We start from the raw sequence: 15,714 nt of genomic DNA on the forward strand, positions 1-15,714 counted from the left end.
ATGGGGGCTTTCTTGCATGTTACTCTTTGTTTTTCTCTGCAGCCTTTAAAATTCTCTATCTTTAACTTTTGTCATTTAATTATTATATGCCTTGTTGTGGGTCTCTTTGCGTTCATCTTTGTTGGGACTCTGTGCTTCTTGCACCTGTTTCTTTCTTCAGCTTCAGGACATTTTCAGCCATAATTTCATCAAATATATTTTTGGCCATTTTCTTTTTCTCTTCTCCTTTTGGGATCTCTGTAATGTGTATATTAGTACATTTGACATTGTCTCAGAATTCCCTTAAAATTTGGGGTTTTTTTTTCTGTTCTGATTAGGTGATTTCCATTATTCTACCTTCCAGATCGCTTATGTGTTCTTCTGTATCACTGTGTCTGCTGTTAATTCCTTCTAGTGTATTTTGCATTTCAGTTATTTTATTCTTCAACTCTGGTTCTTTTTTTTTTTCCTAGTTCCTTATTAAAATTCCATGTTCATCTATTCTTTTCCCAAGTTCAATTAGCATGCTTATTACTAAAGTTTTGAACTTTTATCTGGTAAATTATTTATCTCTTTTTCATTAGTTGGTTTTTTTCAGGTTTGTTTTTTCTTATTCTTTTATTTGAAACATATTCCTCTGTCTTCTCATTTTGTTTAATTTTCTCTATTTCTATGAAATTAGGTGAAAGAGTTAACTGTCTTGGTCTTAAAGACATGTCCTGTGTGGGGGCATCCCTATGCAGTCTACACGTGCCCAGTGGCTTTGCTGGGAAACCGGGATCTGAAGTGACCGCTGGCTGTGTCATCCTCTGGGGTGTGCTGGCCACCACTGCCTTGGTGGGAGGTATGGCTGGAGTTTCAGGGGCTAGAGTCAATTCCAGGTGTGAGCCTGAGCCTCTCCCATGCTTAATGTTCAGCACTCCCTGTCAGGAGTGTCCAAGGGGCTGGAGCAGGAGCCCTGAGGGAGTTGGGTTTCTCCAGGTTGTGATGGCAGTCCCCACCTTGGTTTGGGGTGTGGCTGGGTCCTGAGGTCTTGGGACTGTACTTCTGTGCTCATTTCACTTTTTCCCAGGTGTGCATACCCTGGTTAGAGGCTAGGTCAGAGCTGGAGGGGTTGGCATCACATTACTGAGTTTATTTCACCCCCCACTCTCTGAGTATGCACAGGGACACACGCTCCAGTGATGGTGTTTTCCGTCATGGAGTTAGTTTTGCTCCCTCCCAAGTGTGTGCATTGATGCATGTGCTGGCAGTGGCTGCCTCTGTCCTGGTCAGAGGTAGGGCCAGGGTCTGAGCCAGCTCCATTCCCTCTAAGTGTGTACACTCTTGTTGGCAATGGCAGCCTCTACCTTAGTGGAGAGAAAGAGTGGCTGGGGCAGGAGCTCAGTGCAGGCTGGGGAGGGGAGCTGGGAACAGGTGCCGGGGCAGTTCTGGCAGGCCAGCCAGAACCCCAGGCAGTTTTCAATCTGCTGCCTCCACACTGTGACTGTGAGTGAGCAAGTCTGTGCATGTGTTCTTTAAGAGCAAAGTCTCGGTTTCTTACAGTCGTCTGGTTAAGTCTCAACTTAACCAGTTTTCAAACCAGCTAAGGGGGCTCATCTTCTTGGTGTTGGACTCCAGGGCTGTGGTTCCTAAGATGTGGCTCAAAGCTCTCACCCCCCAGGAAGATCCCCGAGCCTGTGATATCCCCCTCCTCTTGTGTGTCCCCTGCTAGGGATGTGGGTCCCAACCAAATCACTTCTCCTCTCTTCCTAACAGACTCTGTGTGGATCTTTATTTACATTCTTGGTTGTGGAAGAGCTTTCTTGCTAGTCCCCAGGTCTATTTCAGTGAAAGTCTCTCTATATGTACTTGTAGTTTTGATGTGTTGATGAGGGAAGGTGAGCCCAGCATCCTCCTACTCTACCATCTTGATCTCTGCCACAACTGAATATTTTTATTTAAAAATAAAAAAGAAAACCTGCCACCACCTTCCATAGTAAACAGAAATAAACTCAAGATGCATCACAGATGCAACTATAAAAGTTAAAACAAAAGAACTTTCCCCAAAATAGGGGGAAATCTATGTAATATTAGGGTAAGCAATAATTTTATACAGCATACAAAAAGCACTAACCATAAAATAATTGGTAAATTAGATTTAATCAAAATTAAAATTCTCTGTTCTCCCAAGACCCTGGTGAGAAAATGATTGGGAGAAAATATTCAATGTACATATACATGAAAACACTTCCAAAAGAAGACATAAAAATGGTTAGTAAATACATGAAAAAAATGCTCAATGTCACTAGTCATAAGGGAAATGCAAGTTAAACCACAAGTATATACCACTACAAATCTACCAAAATGGTAAAATTAAAAGCCTGATGGCACCAGGAGTCTGGAGGGTAGAGTAACTGGAGTACTCAACCATTGTTGGTGGGAGTTTCAACTGTTATAACTACTTTGGAACACATTTTTGGCAGTTTCTCCTAAGATGAAATATACACTTATTCTATGCCCAATAACTCTACTCTTGGATGTTTACCCAGCAAAAATTAAACACATGTTCTCCAAAAGACTTGTATATGCATGTCCATTGCAGCTTTACTTACAAACAGGTAAAATACTGGAAACAACCCAAAGATTCATTAACAGATGATTGAAAAAACAAGTTTTGTTAGAATCATATAATGGAATACTGCTGATACAAGCAACAACATGGATGAATCTCAGAAAGAAAAAAAAAGCCAGGGCTTCCCTGGTGGCGCAGTGGTTGAGAGTCCGCCTGCCGATGCTGGGGAAGTGGGTTCGTGCCCCGGTCCGGGAAGATCCCACATGCCGCGGAGTGGCTGGGCCCGTGAGCCATGGCCGCTGAGCCTGTGCGTCCGGAGCCTGTGCTCCACAGAAGGAGAGGCCCACGTACCGCCAAAAAAAAAAAAAAAAAAAAAAAAAAAAAGCCAAGTGAGCAAAGCAAGACTCAGATAATACTATTTAATTGAATTTATATGAAATTCTAGAATAGGCTACATTCTATAGTGACAGAATTCATATCAGTGGCTGTATAAGGTAGAGAATAGGGGCACTGACTGCTCAGGGGCACAAGGAAATTTGGGAGGTAATGGTATTGATCCATATGTTGATACATATGTATTATGTGTCAAAACTCATCATACTGTTACACTTAGAGTGGGTGCATTCATGATACTGTATATAAATTATACATGAATAAGTCGACCAAAAAATCATGAATTCATATTAATACTTTCTTTCAAAATGAAAGATAATAAAATTTTAATTTGACTTCTTTGATTGCTTACTTGTAACTTTTTTCTGTTACATTAACTTTGCTACCTTTTGCTTTATCCTATGCTGTATATCAAATACAGTCAAAGTAATTATACCAATATTATTACTAAAAATAAGACTGTTTGAAAGTCACTTGAAACAATTCTTTTGTCTGTGTGGTTATGTCATCAACATGATATGTGTTTAGGTTTATTTATTTGTTTCCAATTTTGAGTAATTGGTATTTTAGGGATCAATTTTTCTTTATATCAGTCATTTACATGATCCCAAACTGAAACCATATAACCAGTGCTGTTCAAATAAATCTTATTTCTATTCTGAACTCTCCCCCATCTTATTTTCCCTATTCCCCTCTAAGTAACCATTTTATTAACTTTTGGTTTATTTTTCCAATCTTTCTTTTTTTGCAAATAAAAGAAAATAAATGTGCCTATCTGAACCAATGCTCTTTCTTACAAAAAGAGCAGCTGTATATTACACGTAACGTGATGAATATAGCGTTGTATCCCTTAAGAACAGGTCCTGGAGATCATGTCATATCAGTGTATGGAAATCTTGCTTATCCATTTTAAATGTTGCCAAGTATCCATTGTGTGGAAGTATCATATTTTATTCAACTAGTCCTCTGTGGGTAGGCATTGGTGTGGGTAGGCTCCCAATCTTTTGCCATTATATGCCACAAATAACCTTATACCAAAGTAATTTCAAAGTTTTGAAGTATATCTTTAGGATAAAATTTCAGAAGGATTGCTGAGTGCAAGGTTAAGTGCACATGTATTTTTGCTGAATATCAACAAATTCCACTCCATAGAGGTTCTACCAGTTGTCTTTACCACCTGCACGGTATGTGAATTTTGTTCCCCATAATCTCACCAACAGAGTGTGATACATTTGGTAGCTTAGAGAGGGCTGCAACTTCTTTGACCCTACTCCCCTTGATATGTGGGGTCTATTTATATCCCTGTAACAGTTAATTCTATGTACCATCTTGACTGGGCTAAGGGATGCCCAGATAGCTGCTAAAACATGATTTCTGGGTGTGTCTGTATTTCTGGAAGAGATTAGCATTTGAATCAGTAGACTTAGTAAAAAAAAAAGGTCACCCTCACCAGTGCAGGTGGGCATCATCCAATCATTGAGGGCCTGAATAAAACAAAAAGGCAGAGGAAGGGTGAATTTGCTTTCTCTGCTTGAGCTGAGACACCCCTTTATGCCATCCTCGGACATCAGTTCTGGTTCTCAAGCCTTCAGATTTGGACTGGGTCTTACACTATCAGCTCCTCTGATTCTTAGGCCTTAGACTCAGAATGAATTACACCACCAGCTTTCCTCGTTCTCCAGCTTGCAGATGGCAGACTGGGGGACTTCTTGGGGTCTATAATCACATGAGCACATATACTATCAGTTCTATTTCTCTAAAAAACCGGGACTAATATGGAGTTTGATACCAGGAGTGGCTTGAGAGGAACAGAATTTTAAAGATGAGTTTTCTGAATTGGTTCTGGCGTTGCTGAAATTGGCCCTCTAATCTGATTAAAGACTCTAATAACTCTTTCCAGTAGTAAAGAGAGTACTGATGGTCTGTGGTGAACTGTTGATTAAAGATAGGTAATGTATCTGCATCGGAAACTCCTAATCAACCACTCTATGAAGCAAAGAGAGAAGTGGATACTTATGGACATTTTTTTAAAACTAAGGGATAAATGACATTGGTTGGTTGCCTAATGTTGCTGGACAAAGTGGTGACAGAAAAGCATGAACCCAGGGATTCCAATTCCCAGCTCAGGCACTCCGTAAGTGATCTAAGAGCTTCTACGCACGCCCTGAAGTAGAGCCTTATCTCTAGGAGTCACAGGGCTGAAACTGGTGAAAATGAAATACGGAAACTCATTTTGAGATAGGCTGAATTACAACACAAATTGAACTCCCAGCCTCACTGTTCAAGTGAAGGGACTGATTAGGAAAGAACGAGATCCTGTAAGTTGGGATGGGATGTGTGAGAAGACCTTGATGAAACTGCGGAAACTGAGCCTTCTCTAGTGAGTCTTCCTAACCAGGGGAAGAGTTCTCCCCCCCACACACACCCAGTAGCAGCAGCCTCCCCACCCACAGTGGTAGCAGCTTCTCCATCTCTATCTGAGGGGATTAACCCTGCATTGCCTGAGGAAACAGTAATGGCCTCCCCTGAGATAGCTGCCACGAAAAACAATGCTGATTCTCCTCAGGACCCACCCCACTACCCGCTCTGCTTCTGGACCTACAACTAGAGTCAAGACTTAGCAGACCTCTAGAGGTGAGGTACAAAGTGTGACCCATAAGGGTGTGTACTATACTTCATAAGAACTATTTGAGTTTTCTAATCTGTACAAGCAGATGTCCAGGGAACGTGTGGGAATGGACTCTGAGCGTGTAGGATAATGCTGAAGGGAACGTAAAGTTGGATCAGGCTGAATTTATTGGTATGGGCTCACTAAGCTGAGATTCTGCATTTCATGTTGCAGTTTGGGGAGTTAGAAAGGGCTCTAACTGGAAATACCCAGCCTCTCTTGGTTTAATGTAAAGGAAGGGATTCAGAGGCTTAAGGAGACTGAAATGTTAGAGTGAACTTGTCATTTAAGACTTACTCACCCACACTGAAGGGGTCCAGAGGACATACCTTTCACTAATATTTTGAGAAATAAATTTATGAGGGGAGCCCAACATCCTTGAAGGGCTCCATGATGGCTCTTCCCTGGAAGACAGATCTTAGAGTGGGAACCACGGCCACTCAATTGGGAAGCCTAAATGCAATAGGAATATACGTATCCTAGGGTGGCAGGGGCCAAGTGGTGGCACTCAACCACCAAAGACAAGGAAGGCAAGATTACCATAATGAACAGTAGAGACAAAGCAGCAATCAGAAAAGTCAGACTCATGCAAACCTTTGGTCTTGGTGAGTTAATCACGATGCTCCTAGAAGAGAAATGGAAATTCTCTCTTGATCTAAATAAGCAGAAAAGCTCTAAGTCAAGTGAACAAAAGTCACTTAACAGAAAAACAGAGAGTCACAGCCATTCAATCAATTCCCAGAGTTAAGCCAGTTTACAGACCCCAAACCCCTTGAATGAATGGGAGACCAGTTCCCCTTGAGGAAGGACCCTGATACACTAATGAAAATTTGTACAGTTAACTTTTCTCCCAGCCTTCCCTAGAGGGACCTGTGGCCCTTTACCAGGGTAACTGTACATTGGGGGAAAGGAAATAATCATACCTTTCAGAGACTACCGGACAGTGGATCTGAACTGACACTGATTCCCGAAGACCCAAAACATCACTGTGGCCCTCCAGTCAGAGTAGGTGCTCATGGAGGTCAGGTGGTCAATGGAGCTTTAGCTCAGGCCCATCTCACAGTAGGTCCAGTGGCTCTCTGAACCCACCCTGTGGTTATTTACCCAGTTGCAGAATACATAATTGGAAAAGACATATTAGCAGCTGGAAAAATCCTCACATTGGTTCCCTACTTATGCAGTGAGGGCTATTATGGTAGAAAAGGCTAAATGGAAGCTATTAGTACTGTCTCTACCTAGGAAAATAATAAACCAAAAGTAATACCGCATCCCTTGAAGGATCACAGATACTACTGCCACTATCGAGGACTTGGAAGGATGCAGGGGTGGTGATTCACACCACGTCCTCATTCATCTCTATTTGGCCTGTGCAAAAGACAGGTGGATCTTGGAGAATGGACAGTGGATTACTTTATTGTGAGCTTAATCAGGTGGTGCCTCCAATTGCAGCTGCTGTACCAGATATGGTTTCATCGCTTGAGCAAATTAACACATCCCGGGTACCTGGTATGCAGCTATTGATGTGGCAAATGTCCTTTTCTCCATACTTGTCCATAAGGTCCGCCAGCAGCAGTTTGCTTTCAACTGGCAAGGTTAGCAATACACATACACTGTTCTCCCTCAGAGGCATATCAACCCTCCAGCCCTATTCATAATTTAGTTTGCAGGGATCTCAATCACCCTTCCCTTCCACGGGATATCATACTGGCCCATTATATTGATGATATTATGTTGATTACACCTAGTGAGTGAGTAGTAGTAACTACCCTAGGCTAATTGGTAAGACATTTGCGTGTCAGAGGGTGGGAAATAAATCTAAAATTTACTTCTACCTCAGTGAAATTTATAGGGGTCCTGTGGTATGAAGCATGTCAATATATCACTTCTAAGATAAAGAGGAAGTGGAATCTGGCTTTCCTACAACCAAGAAAGAGGCTCAATACCTAGTGGTCCTCTTTGGATTTGGGAGGCAACATATTCCTTCCTCATTTGGTGTGTTACTCCAGTCCATTTACCAAGTGACCTGAAAAACTGTTAGTTTTGAGTGGGGCCCAGAAGAAGAGAAGGCTCTGCCCCAGGTCCAGGCTGCTGTGCAAACTGCTCTGCCACTTGGGCCATATGATCCAGCACATCCAATGGTGCTTGATGTCTCTCTGGCAGGTAGGGACACCGTTTGGAGCCTTTGTCAGGCTCCTATAGGTAAATCACACTGCAGGCCTTTAAGATTTTGGAGCAATGCTGTGCCATCACCTTTGGATGACTACTCTCCGTTTGAGAAACAGCTCTTGGCGTATTAGTGGGCCATAGTAGCTACTGAATGCTTGATGATGGGCCACCAAGTTGCCCATCATGAAATGGGTATTATCTGACCCACCACGCCATAAAGTGGGCCTGCACAGTACACTCCATCATCAAATGGAACTGACATATACAAAGTCAGGCCCAAGCAGGGGAGCCTAATGGGGAGTTCCCTGTGATCAGTTGACAGGGGAAGAGAAGATCTGGGCCTGGTTTAGAGATGGTTCTGCATGATATACATGCACCACCTGAATGTGGACAGCTGCAACACTACGGCCTTTCTCTGGGACATCCCTGAAGGATAGTGGTGAAGAGAAATTCTCTCAGTGGACAGAAATTTGGGGAGTTCACTTAGTTGTGCCCATTGCTTACAAGGAGAAAAGGCCAGATCTGTGATTATATACCAATTCATGGGCTGTGACCAAAGGTTTGTCTGCATGGTTAGGGACAAGGAAGGAATACGATTTGAAAATTGGTGACAAAGAAATATGGGAAAGAGGTATGTGGATAGACCTCTCTGAACGGTCAAAAAACATGAAGGTATTTGTGTCCCATGTGAATGCTCACCTAAAGCTTACATCAGCAGAGGATTTTAATAACCGAGTGAACAGGATGACCCATTCTGTTGATACCAGTCTACCTCTTTCCCCAGCCACCCGTCATCACCCAATGGGCTCATTAACAAAGAGGCCACGGTGGCAGGGCAGGGTTGGCAGTTACACATAGGCTTTGCAACATGGACATCCACTCACCAAGGATGATCAAGCTATGGCCACCACTAACTGCCCAATCTTCAGTGGCAGAGACCAACACTGAGCCCCAAATATGGCAACATTTCCTGCGGTGATCAGACAGCTACCTGGTGGGTGCATGCCAGAAGAGGGTGCATGACACTGGACTGCTTCCTGTACAGAAGGGGAAGCATTTTATTCTTACTGGAGTAGACACTCTGGATGTAATCTTCCCTCCCTGCACACAGTGCTTCTTCCAAAGATACCAACCATGGACTTACAGAATGCCTTATCCACCACCATGGTATTCCACACAGCATTGCTTCTGATCAAGGAACTCACTTCATAGGAAAAAAAAATGTGGCAATTGGTCCATGCTTATAGAATTCACTGGTTTTATCATGTTTCCCACCATCCTGAAGCAGTTGTCTTGACAGAATGGTGGAATGGCCTTTTGAAGACTCAGTTATAGTGCCAGCTAGGTGGCCACACCTTGCAGGGCTGGAGCAAGGGTCTCCAGAATGCTGTATATGCCCTGAATCAACGTCCAATATATGGTGCTGTTTCTCCCAAACCCAGGATTCATGAGTCCAGGAATCAAGGTGGAAATGGAATTGACACCACTCATTATTTTTTATTTTTAAAATTTTATTTATTTACTTTTGGCTGTGTTGGGTCTTCGTTTCTGTGTGAGGGCTTTCTCTAGTTGCGTTGAGCGGAGGCCACTCTTCATCGCAGTGCGCGGGCCTCTCACTATCGCGGCCTCTCTTGTTGAGGAGCACAGGCTCCAGACGCGCAGGCTCAGTAGTTGTGGCTCACGGGCCTAGTTGCTCCGCAGCATGTGGGGTCTTCCCAGACCAGGGCTCGAACCCGTGTCCCCTGCATTAGCAGGCAGATTCTCCACCACTGCACCATCAGGGAAGCCCAACACCACTCATTATTAACCTTAGTGACCCACTAGCAAAATTTTTGCTTCCTGTTTCCATGACTTTACTCTTTGCTGGCCTAGAGGTCTTAGTCCTAGAGGGAGGAATGCTTCCACCAGGAGACACAACAATGGTTCTATTAGCTGGAAGTTAAGACTGCCATCTGCCATCATCAAAACATCTACAAACAATAAATGCTGGAGAGGGTGTGGAGAAAAGGGAACCCTCTTGCACTGTAAATTGTAAATTGATACAGCCACTTTGGAGAACAGTATGAAGATTCCTTTAAAAAACTACAAATAGAACTACCATACAACCCAGCAATCCCACTACTGGGCATATACCCTGAGAAAACCAAAATTCAAAAAGAGTCATGTACCACAATGTTCATTGCAGCTCTATTTACAAGAGCCAGGACGTGGAAGCAACCTAAGTGTCCATCATCGGATGAATGGATAAAGAAGATGTGGCACATATATACAATGGAATATTACTCAGCCATAAAAAGAAACGAAATTGAGTTACTTGTAGTGAGGTGGATGGACCTAGAGCCTGTCATACAGAGTGAAGTAAGTCAGAAAGAGAAAAACAAATACCGTATGCTAATACATATATATGGAATCTAAAAAAAAAAAAGTCTCTGAAGAACCTAGGGGCAGAATAGGAATAAAAACGCAGACATAGAGAATGGACTTGAGGACATGGGGAAGGGGAAGGGTAAGCTGGAACGCAGTGAGAGAGTGGCATGGACATATATACACTACCAAATGTAAAATAGATAGCTAGTGGGAAGCAGCCACATAGCACAGGGAGATCAGCTCGGTGCTCTGTGTCTACCTAGAGGGGTGGGATAGAGATGCAAGAGGGAGGAGATATGGGTATATATGTATATGTATAGCTGATTCACTTTGTTATAAATCAGAAACTAACACACCATTGTAAAGCAGTTATACTCCAATAAAGATGTTTAAAAAAAAAAAAGAAAAGCAAAGAAAAAAAGACTGCCACCTGGCCAATTTGGGCTCCTCATGCCTCTGAATCAATAGGCAACGAATGGAACTATGGTGATGGCTGGGGTGATTGATCCTGATTACCCAGGGGAAATTGGACTACTTCTCCACAGTAAAGGTAAGGAAGGGTAGGTCTGGAACACAGGAAATAGCTTAGGGTATCTCAGTATTACCATGCCCTGTTATTAAGGTCAATGGAAAACTATAACAACCCAATCCAGCATTGGCCCAGACCCTTCAGGAATAAAGGTTTGGATCACCCCACCAGATAAAGAACCATGATTAGATGAAGTACTTGCTGAAGGCAAAGGGAACAGAGCGGGTGGTAAAAGAAGATGGTCATAAATACCAGCTACAACCATGTGACCAGTTATAGAAACAAGGACTGTAATATGTTGCGAGTATGTTCTTATTTTTATATGAATACATTTGCATTCATATTTCCTGTTTGTTTTCTTTCCTTTCTTTTTCCTTGTTATTTCCTCTTATTCCCTTAACATGTAGCATAAGACATATTGAATTTGTATCATAGTATCTCATTATTAATTTCACATCATAGTATTTAAGTTACCGGATATCAGGAAGAACAAACATCCCTGAGGGCTTTACTTCCTCTTCTGGGGAAAGGATAAATATATAAATCACCATATCCTGTTGGTTCTGTTTCTCTGCTGAACCCTAATACAAGTACCATTCCATGATGGTTGTACACACTAAACCAGAGGCCTCTACATGGGTGGGAACCAGGGGCTGGAAGTAGAAGTGGCACCACTTACCATCACTACCTATGACTCACTGAGGTGGTTTGTGCCTCCTGTCCCCTGCAACTCTAGGCTCTGCAGGGTCACCAAATAGGTCATACTTTCATAGTGGGACAAAGCTGGAGTCCCACCTGGGCATTTGGGGCTCCCTGTGTCCCTGCAGTAGCAAGAAGAGATGTCACAGTCTTGACAGGCATACTTGAGCCTAATCATTGAGAGGAGGTAGGGCATATGTGTGGAACCCAGGTGATCTCCTTAGGTGCCTCTTTGTATTTTCTAGTTCTATTGCTACTATAAATGGATAGATTCAGCAATCCGAGCCTGAGAAAGACATGGTGAGCAGGCACTCGGGTGCTTTAAAGATAAGGGCCTGGGTAATAACACAGGGTTAACATCCAACCCAAGTCATCAGAATGCTATCTAGAGATGAGGGAAACTAGAACAGATAGTGGAGAGACAGTATCAACTTTAGCCCCAGAACCAAACACAGTACTAGGGTCTCTGCTTCATCCCACTAACCTCCCTCTTCTATGGTTCCCCACAGGCAGAGATGCCTGCCAGAATCCTGGAGGAGCTGTTTCCAGAACATATAAAGAAAAGTTGATCAGAGCAATGCAAAGATCAGACTGTGGAATTTCCAAATGAGCCACCTTCATCCTCCTCCCAGGAAAGTCTTGCTGACCAGCTGCTGGGATTATGATCAGCATAAAGCCTCCAGATGTTAGCTCTTTGGGGTCAGTCTCAGGTGCTGGGAGGTGCACGGCCAAGCTCTTATCCTTCCCAGGGCACTCACATCCAGTGAATAAGCAAGAGGAGGGTATGAAGACCAGGCCATTTTGGACCAATTCAAGACTAGTCTGTCAGGCAATATTCATCCTAGAGCTTGCTGCCAGGTTGGCCAAGGCTGAAATGTGAAATGGCCAAGGCTATTTCTCATCTGTACAACTGACTTCATCATCCTTTCTCTCTAACCTTTAATTCAGTGTCTGCTACTGGAGAACTCAAACTATCATAATGAAGTAACTACTGAAAGCACCTAGACGTCCTAGGGCCAAGGGAACAAAGGAAAGAGGTTGGGTTCATTCAAGTACTGATGATTTAAGGAGGCCCTCTGCAGAGCAGGCACCAAGACCTCTAAGGTGCCTAGCTGATGCTGGTGCTTCAGCAACTCGGAGGAGGACCACACTGCTAACCCCAGAGCTGCAACTCTGATCTCTGAAAGTATCAGTGGTCATCTGGTGCTGGTACTTCTAATGAAGAATGAGGGTAGTTCTAACAGGGTCAACAAAACTGCAATCCAAAGCCGAATGTGGCTACCAAAATGAGAGAGTAACTTTTAGCACACGAGAAAGTAAACTCCCTTCTCCCTTCATCCATCATTCCAGGCTACTTCTACTGCCCCCTTTTGGCACAGCTATCTGGAGAAGAGCTGGCAAAACAGCAATGGGGTATGTAGCGGCACATCCCGGACATTACATTTTAAGAGTACAAAGGCGGGAGGAGGTTTACAACTGATGAGACGTTAGCTTAAAGATGTGACTTTGCCATGCCTTTGCTCAGGAAACATAAAGAGATGACTTCCAGAAAAAAAAATGAACTTTTAATTTGCTTAACACACTGAAGAGTAATAAGTAAGAACATGCTAGGAATCCTTCAGTGAAATATTAATGCTTATGATTCTGACATGAGGGATCCTTAAATTTTTCTTGAAACAGTCAGACATGCCCTAATACTTCTCTACTATTAAAAGAAAAACCAGAGATTTAAAAAAAAATGAAGCAGGAGCCTTAATCACCTTCTTCCTCCTCAGTCTCTTTTTCTTCCATCATTTCTGCCTCCTCCTTCGTTTTATGTTTCTTATAAAGCACAAAGATGCAACATAAAAATAAACAAGTCAAAGGAATAAGCCACAATAATGGCTGGTTTCCCTTCTCCTTCAGTCCTGTCTCTTCTGCTTGGGGATTAAAAGGTGGGCCACTACTATTACTACCTCCATTGCCTTGGTGTTCACAGTAGGGAGGTGCCCATCCAGGATTGCAGTGGCATTCCTGTTTATTATTGCAGATCCCCTTCATGTGGCAGGTCTCAGGCTGACAGGCTTGTGGCACACGAACCATACTGACACACTTGTTGCGGATACATATCTTTCCTGGACCACACATTGTGCCGTCTTTCACTTGACCGATATCAGATATGGACATCCCTATATGATAATCAGTGCCCCAACAAGTGGTGTCATTGAAGTGAAGCTGATGCACTGTGGAATGTTCTATCAGATTAGGAATTACTCCCACATTTTCACACTGAACTCTCCCACACAGGATATCAGGGGACGCACATTTTACGTACTGTGTGTCTTTGATACCACAGTGACCAAATCGATTTCCTTGGGTGTTGATTTCTTTGTAGCAACTCTGAGGTGCACTCCTTGCATCTTTGCCAAATATCTCCCTGCACTGTTCATCATGGTTATTACAGCTCTTTTGATAGCAGTAAGCACCACCACTACAGGGAATCCCATCCTGCACATATACATCTTCTGGGCACTGATGGGAAGTCCCATTGCACCACTCCGGAAGGTCACATTCACTGATCTGTTTTCTGCACAAAGTCCCTGATGACATGACCTTGCAGTCTTTACAACAAAGCCCGAAAGCACAAGCAGCTCCAGGCTTCAGAGTGCAATTCAACAGACAGCAAGGATCATTTATGCACTGCTCTATGGTTCCACAGTCACACTCCTCTCCTTCTTCAACCACTAGGTTCCCACAATACTTCAGCCTAAAGATATTCCCTGGATGTGGAGGAGAGTAAAGACATAATCCATTACTGATAAGATTGTCCCAATACTCGGCATAACTGCAGTTGCTGAATTTATTTGTCACCTCTCTGGCAGGAAACATTATGCACCACTGAAGTTCACACACACACCATTCAGTATCATGCTGCATACCTAAATTATGACCAAGTTCATGGGTCACAACAATTGCAAAAGCATAAAGACTCTCGTCTTCAAAAACATTAACTCCACTATTAAGAGGACGCTGGCATATTCCACCAACATAGGCAAGTCCAAGCTTTATGCCAAACGATTTCTTTATGAAAAGATGGGCCGCATCATGTGACAGTCGGTGATCAAGGCTAAAATACTTCCAAACAGCAAAATCCTCCAAAAGCTTATCTATGTTATCAGTGGGAACTGGGTTTCCTTTAGTCCAGACTTCAAGCCCAGTTAAAATCACAACAAGTTCCAAAGAGTGATACAAGCTACCTATTATATTGACAACATCAAGTATTTCACGCTGCACTACTGACACATTACTTTCCGAGTGAACGAATCGAAGATTGTCCACAACCACTACCAACTCAAGAAAACGCAAGTGGGTCCACCAGCCTGTGTAAGAACTTTGCATCAGAGTGAAATTATGCAACTCCTGCAACTCCAATTGGCGTGCTACATCCTCTTCTGTTAACCCACATCTCATAGGTGGGAACTGTGTATCATCACTGTCTATCTTATACACCCAGTGTTCAAATGTGGCAGAAAACCTAACTGGTTCAATTTCATAAGCAAGATCATTTATCTGTAGTATTCCTCGAAAACCTCCAGAACAAGTACTGAGGGCAACCAGGGACTTGGGAACCCCCTCCACATAACCATGATAGTAGCAGTCATCAGGAACAAAAGGCTGATCCTGGCGGAGGGCATGCTGGTCTGTGTAGGTGAACACTGGGAGGTGTCTGGAAACCAAGAACTTCTTGACCCTCATGTGGGCAATGTGTCTCTGGCCCCCAAACCGCAGGCTGTAGGAGAGCCAGCCTGGAGCCTTTGCATTTCTGCCCCTGCCAGTCACCTTCAAGGGGATCACCAGTTCTGGAGAGGAGAAGTGCTGGGAGGCCCTGGCCTGAGAGTGGTCAGAAATGAACAAAGACACCCCAAATGAGAGCAGCAGAAAAGTGACTCTGATGTGCACCAGAGCCTCACCCACTGCCATTATGGAGCCAACTGTTTAGGGCTGAAGAGGGCAGGGCATCAGGCGCTACTGGTCTGGCTCCTCCCTCTGAGCTGTTCAGGGTGCAGGGCTGACCTTTATGGATTTATGTCCTGGAAGAGGTGAACCATCAGAGCTTCAGTGCTGAAAGTGAAAACAGAAAGAAGAGCTAGGATGGGGTGGTTGGGGCAGGGAGGGTGGGGGGCTGGAGAGAGAGAAGAAGGTGATTTCAATTGGGACAAGGCTTGAATCAATAAAATTCCTGAGATTGTTTCATATATAAGTAAGGGCAAGGGGTGGGGAAAGAGCAGGTTACCTGGGAAAGAGATGAAGGAAATGCATCATAGGTTGGTAATTATTGAACCTGATAAAGATTCATTATATACTGTTCTCTAAACATGT

The 15,714-nt window shown here is 43.4% G+C and overlaps 2 protein-coding genes across 3 annotated transcripts in view; both read right to left on the reverse strand.

The window, feature by feature from the left end:
• Positions 1–15,714, reverse strand: part of MED6 (mediator complex subunit 6) — a 94,651-nt gene that overhangs the window by 18,987 nt on the left and 59,950 nt on the right. The window contains exon 9 of one of the 2 annotated variants that reach the window (XM_032622019.1): positions 15,382–15,456. The exons of the other annotated variant lie outside the window; for it this stretch is intronic. Coding sequence (XP_032477910.1) covers positions 15,411–15,456 — 46 coding nt within the window. The 3' untranslated portion in view covers positions 15,382–15,410. Of the gene's footprint in view, positions 1–15,381; positions 15,457–15,714 lie in introns of those variants that run through there. 2 annotated transcript variants of the gene reach the window in all.
• LOC116748729 (disintegrin and metalloproteinase domain-containing protein 20-like) overlaps positions 9,272–15,714 on the reverse strand; it is a 29,929-nt gene continuing 23,486 nt past the window's right edge. The window contains exon 2 of the mRNA XM_032622016.1: positions 9,272–15,456. Within this exon, the coding sequence (XP_032477907.1) occupies positions 13,108–15,315 (2,208 nt within the window). The 5' untranslated portion in view covers positions 15,316–15,456 and the 3' untranslated portion in view covers positions 9,272–13,107. The remainder of the gene's footprint in view (positions 15,457–15,714) is intronic.

The sequence above is a fragment of the Phocoena sinus genome, chromosome 2 (genome assembly GCF_008692025.1).
Source record: "Phocoena sinus isolate mPhoSin1 chromosome 2, mPhoSin1.pri, whole genome shotgun sequence".
In the NCBI taxonomy this organism is placed as follows: Eukaryota; Metazoa; Chordata; class Mammalia; order Artiodactyla; family Phocoenidae; genus Phocoena; species Phocoena sinus.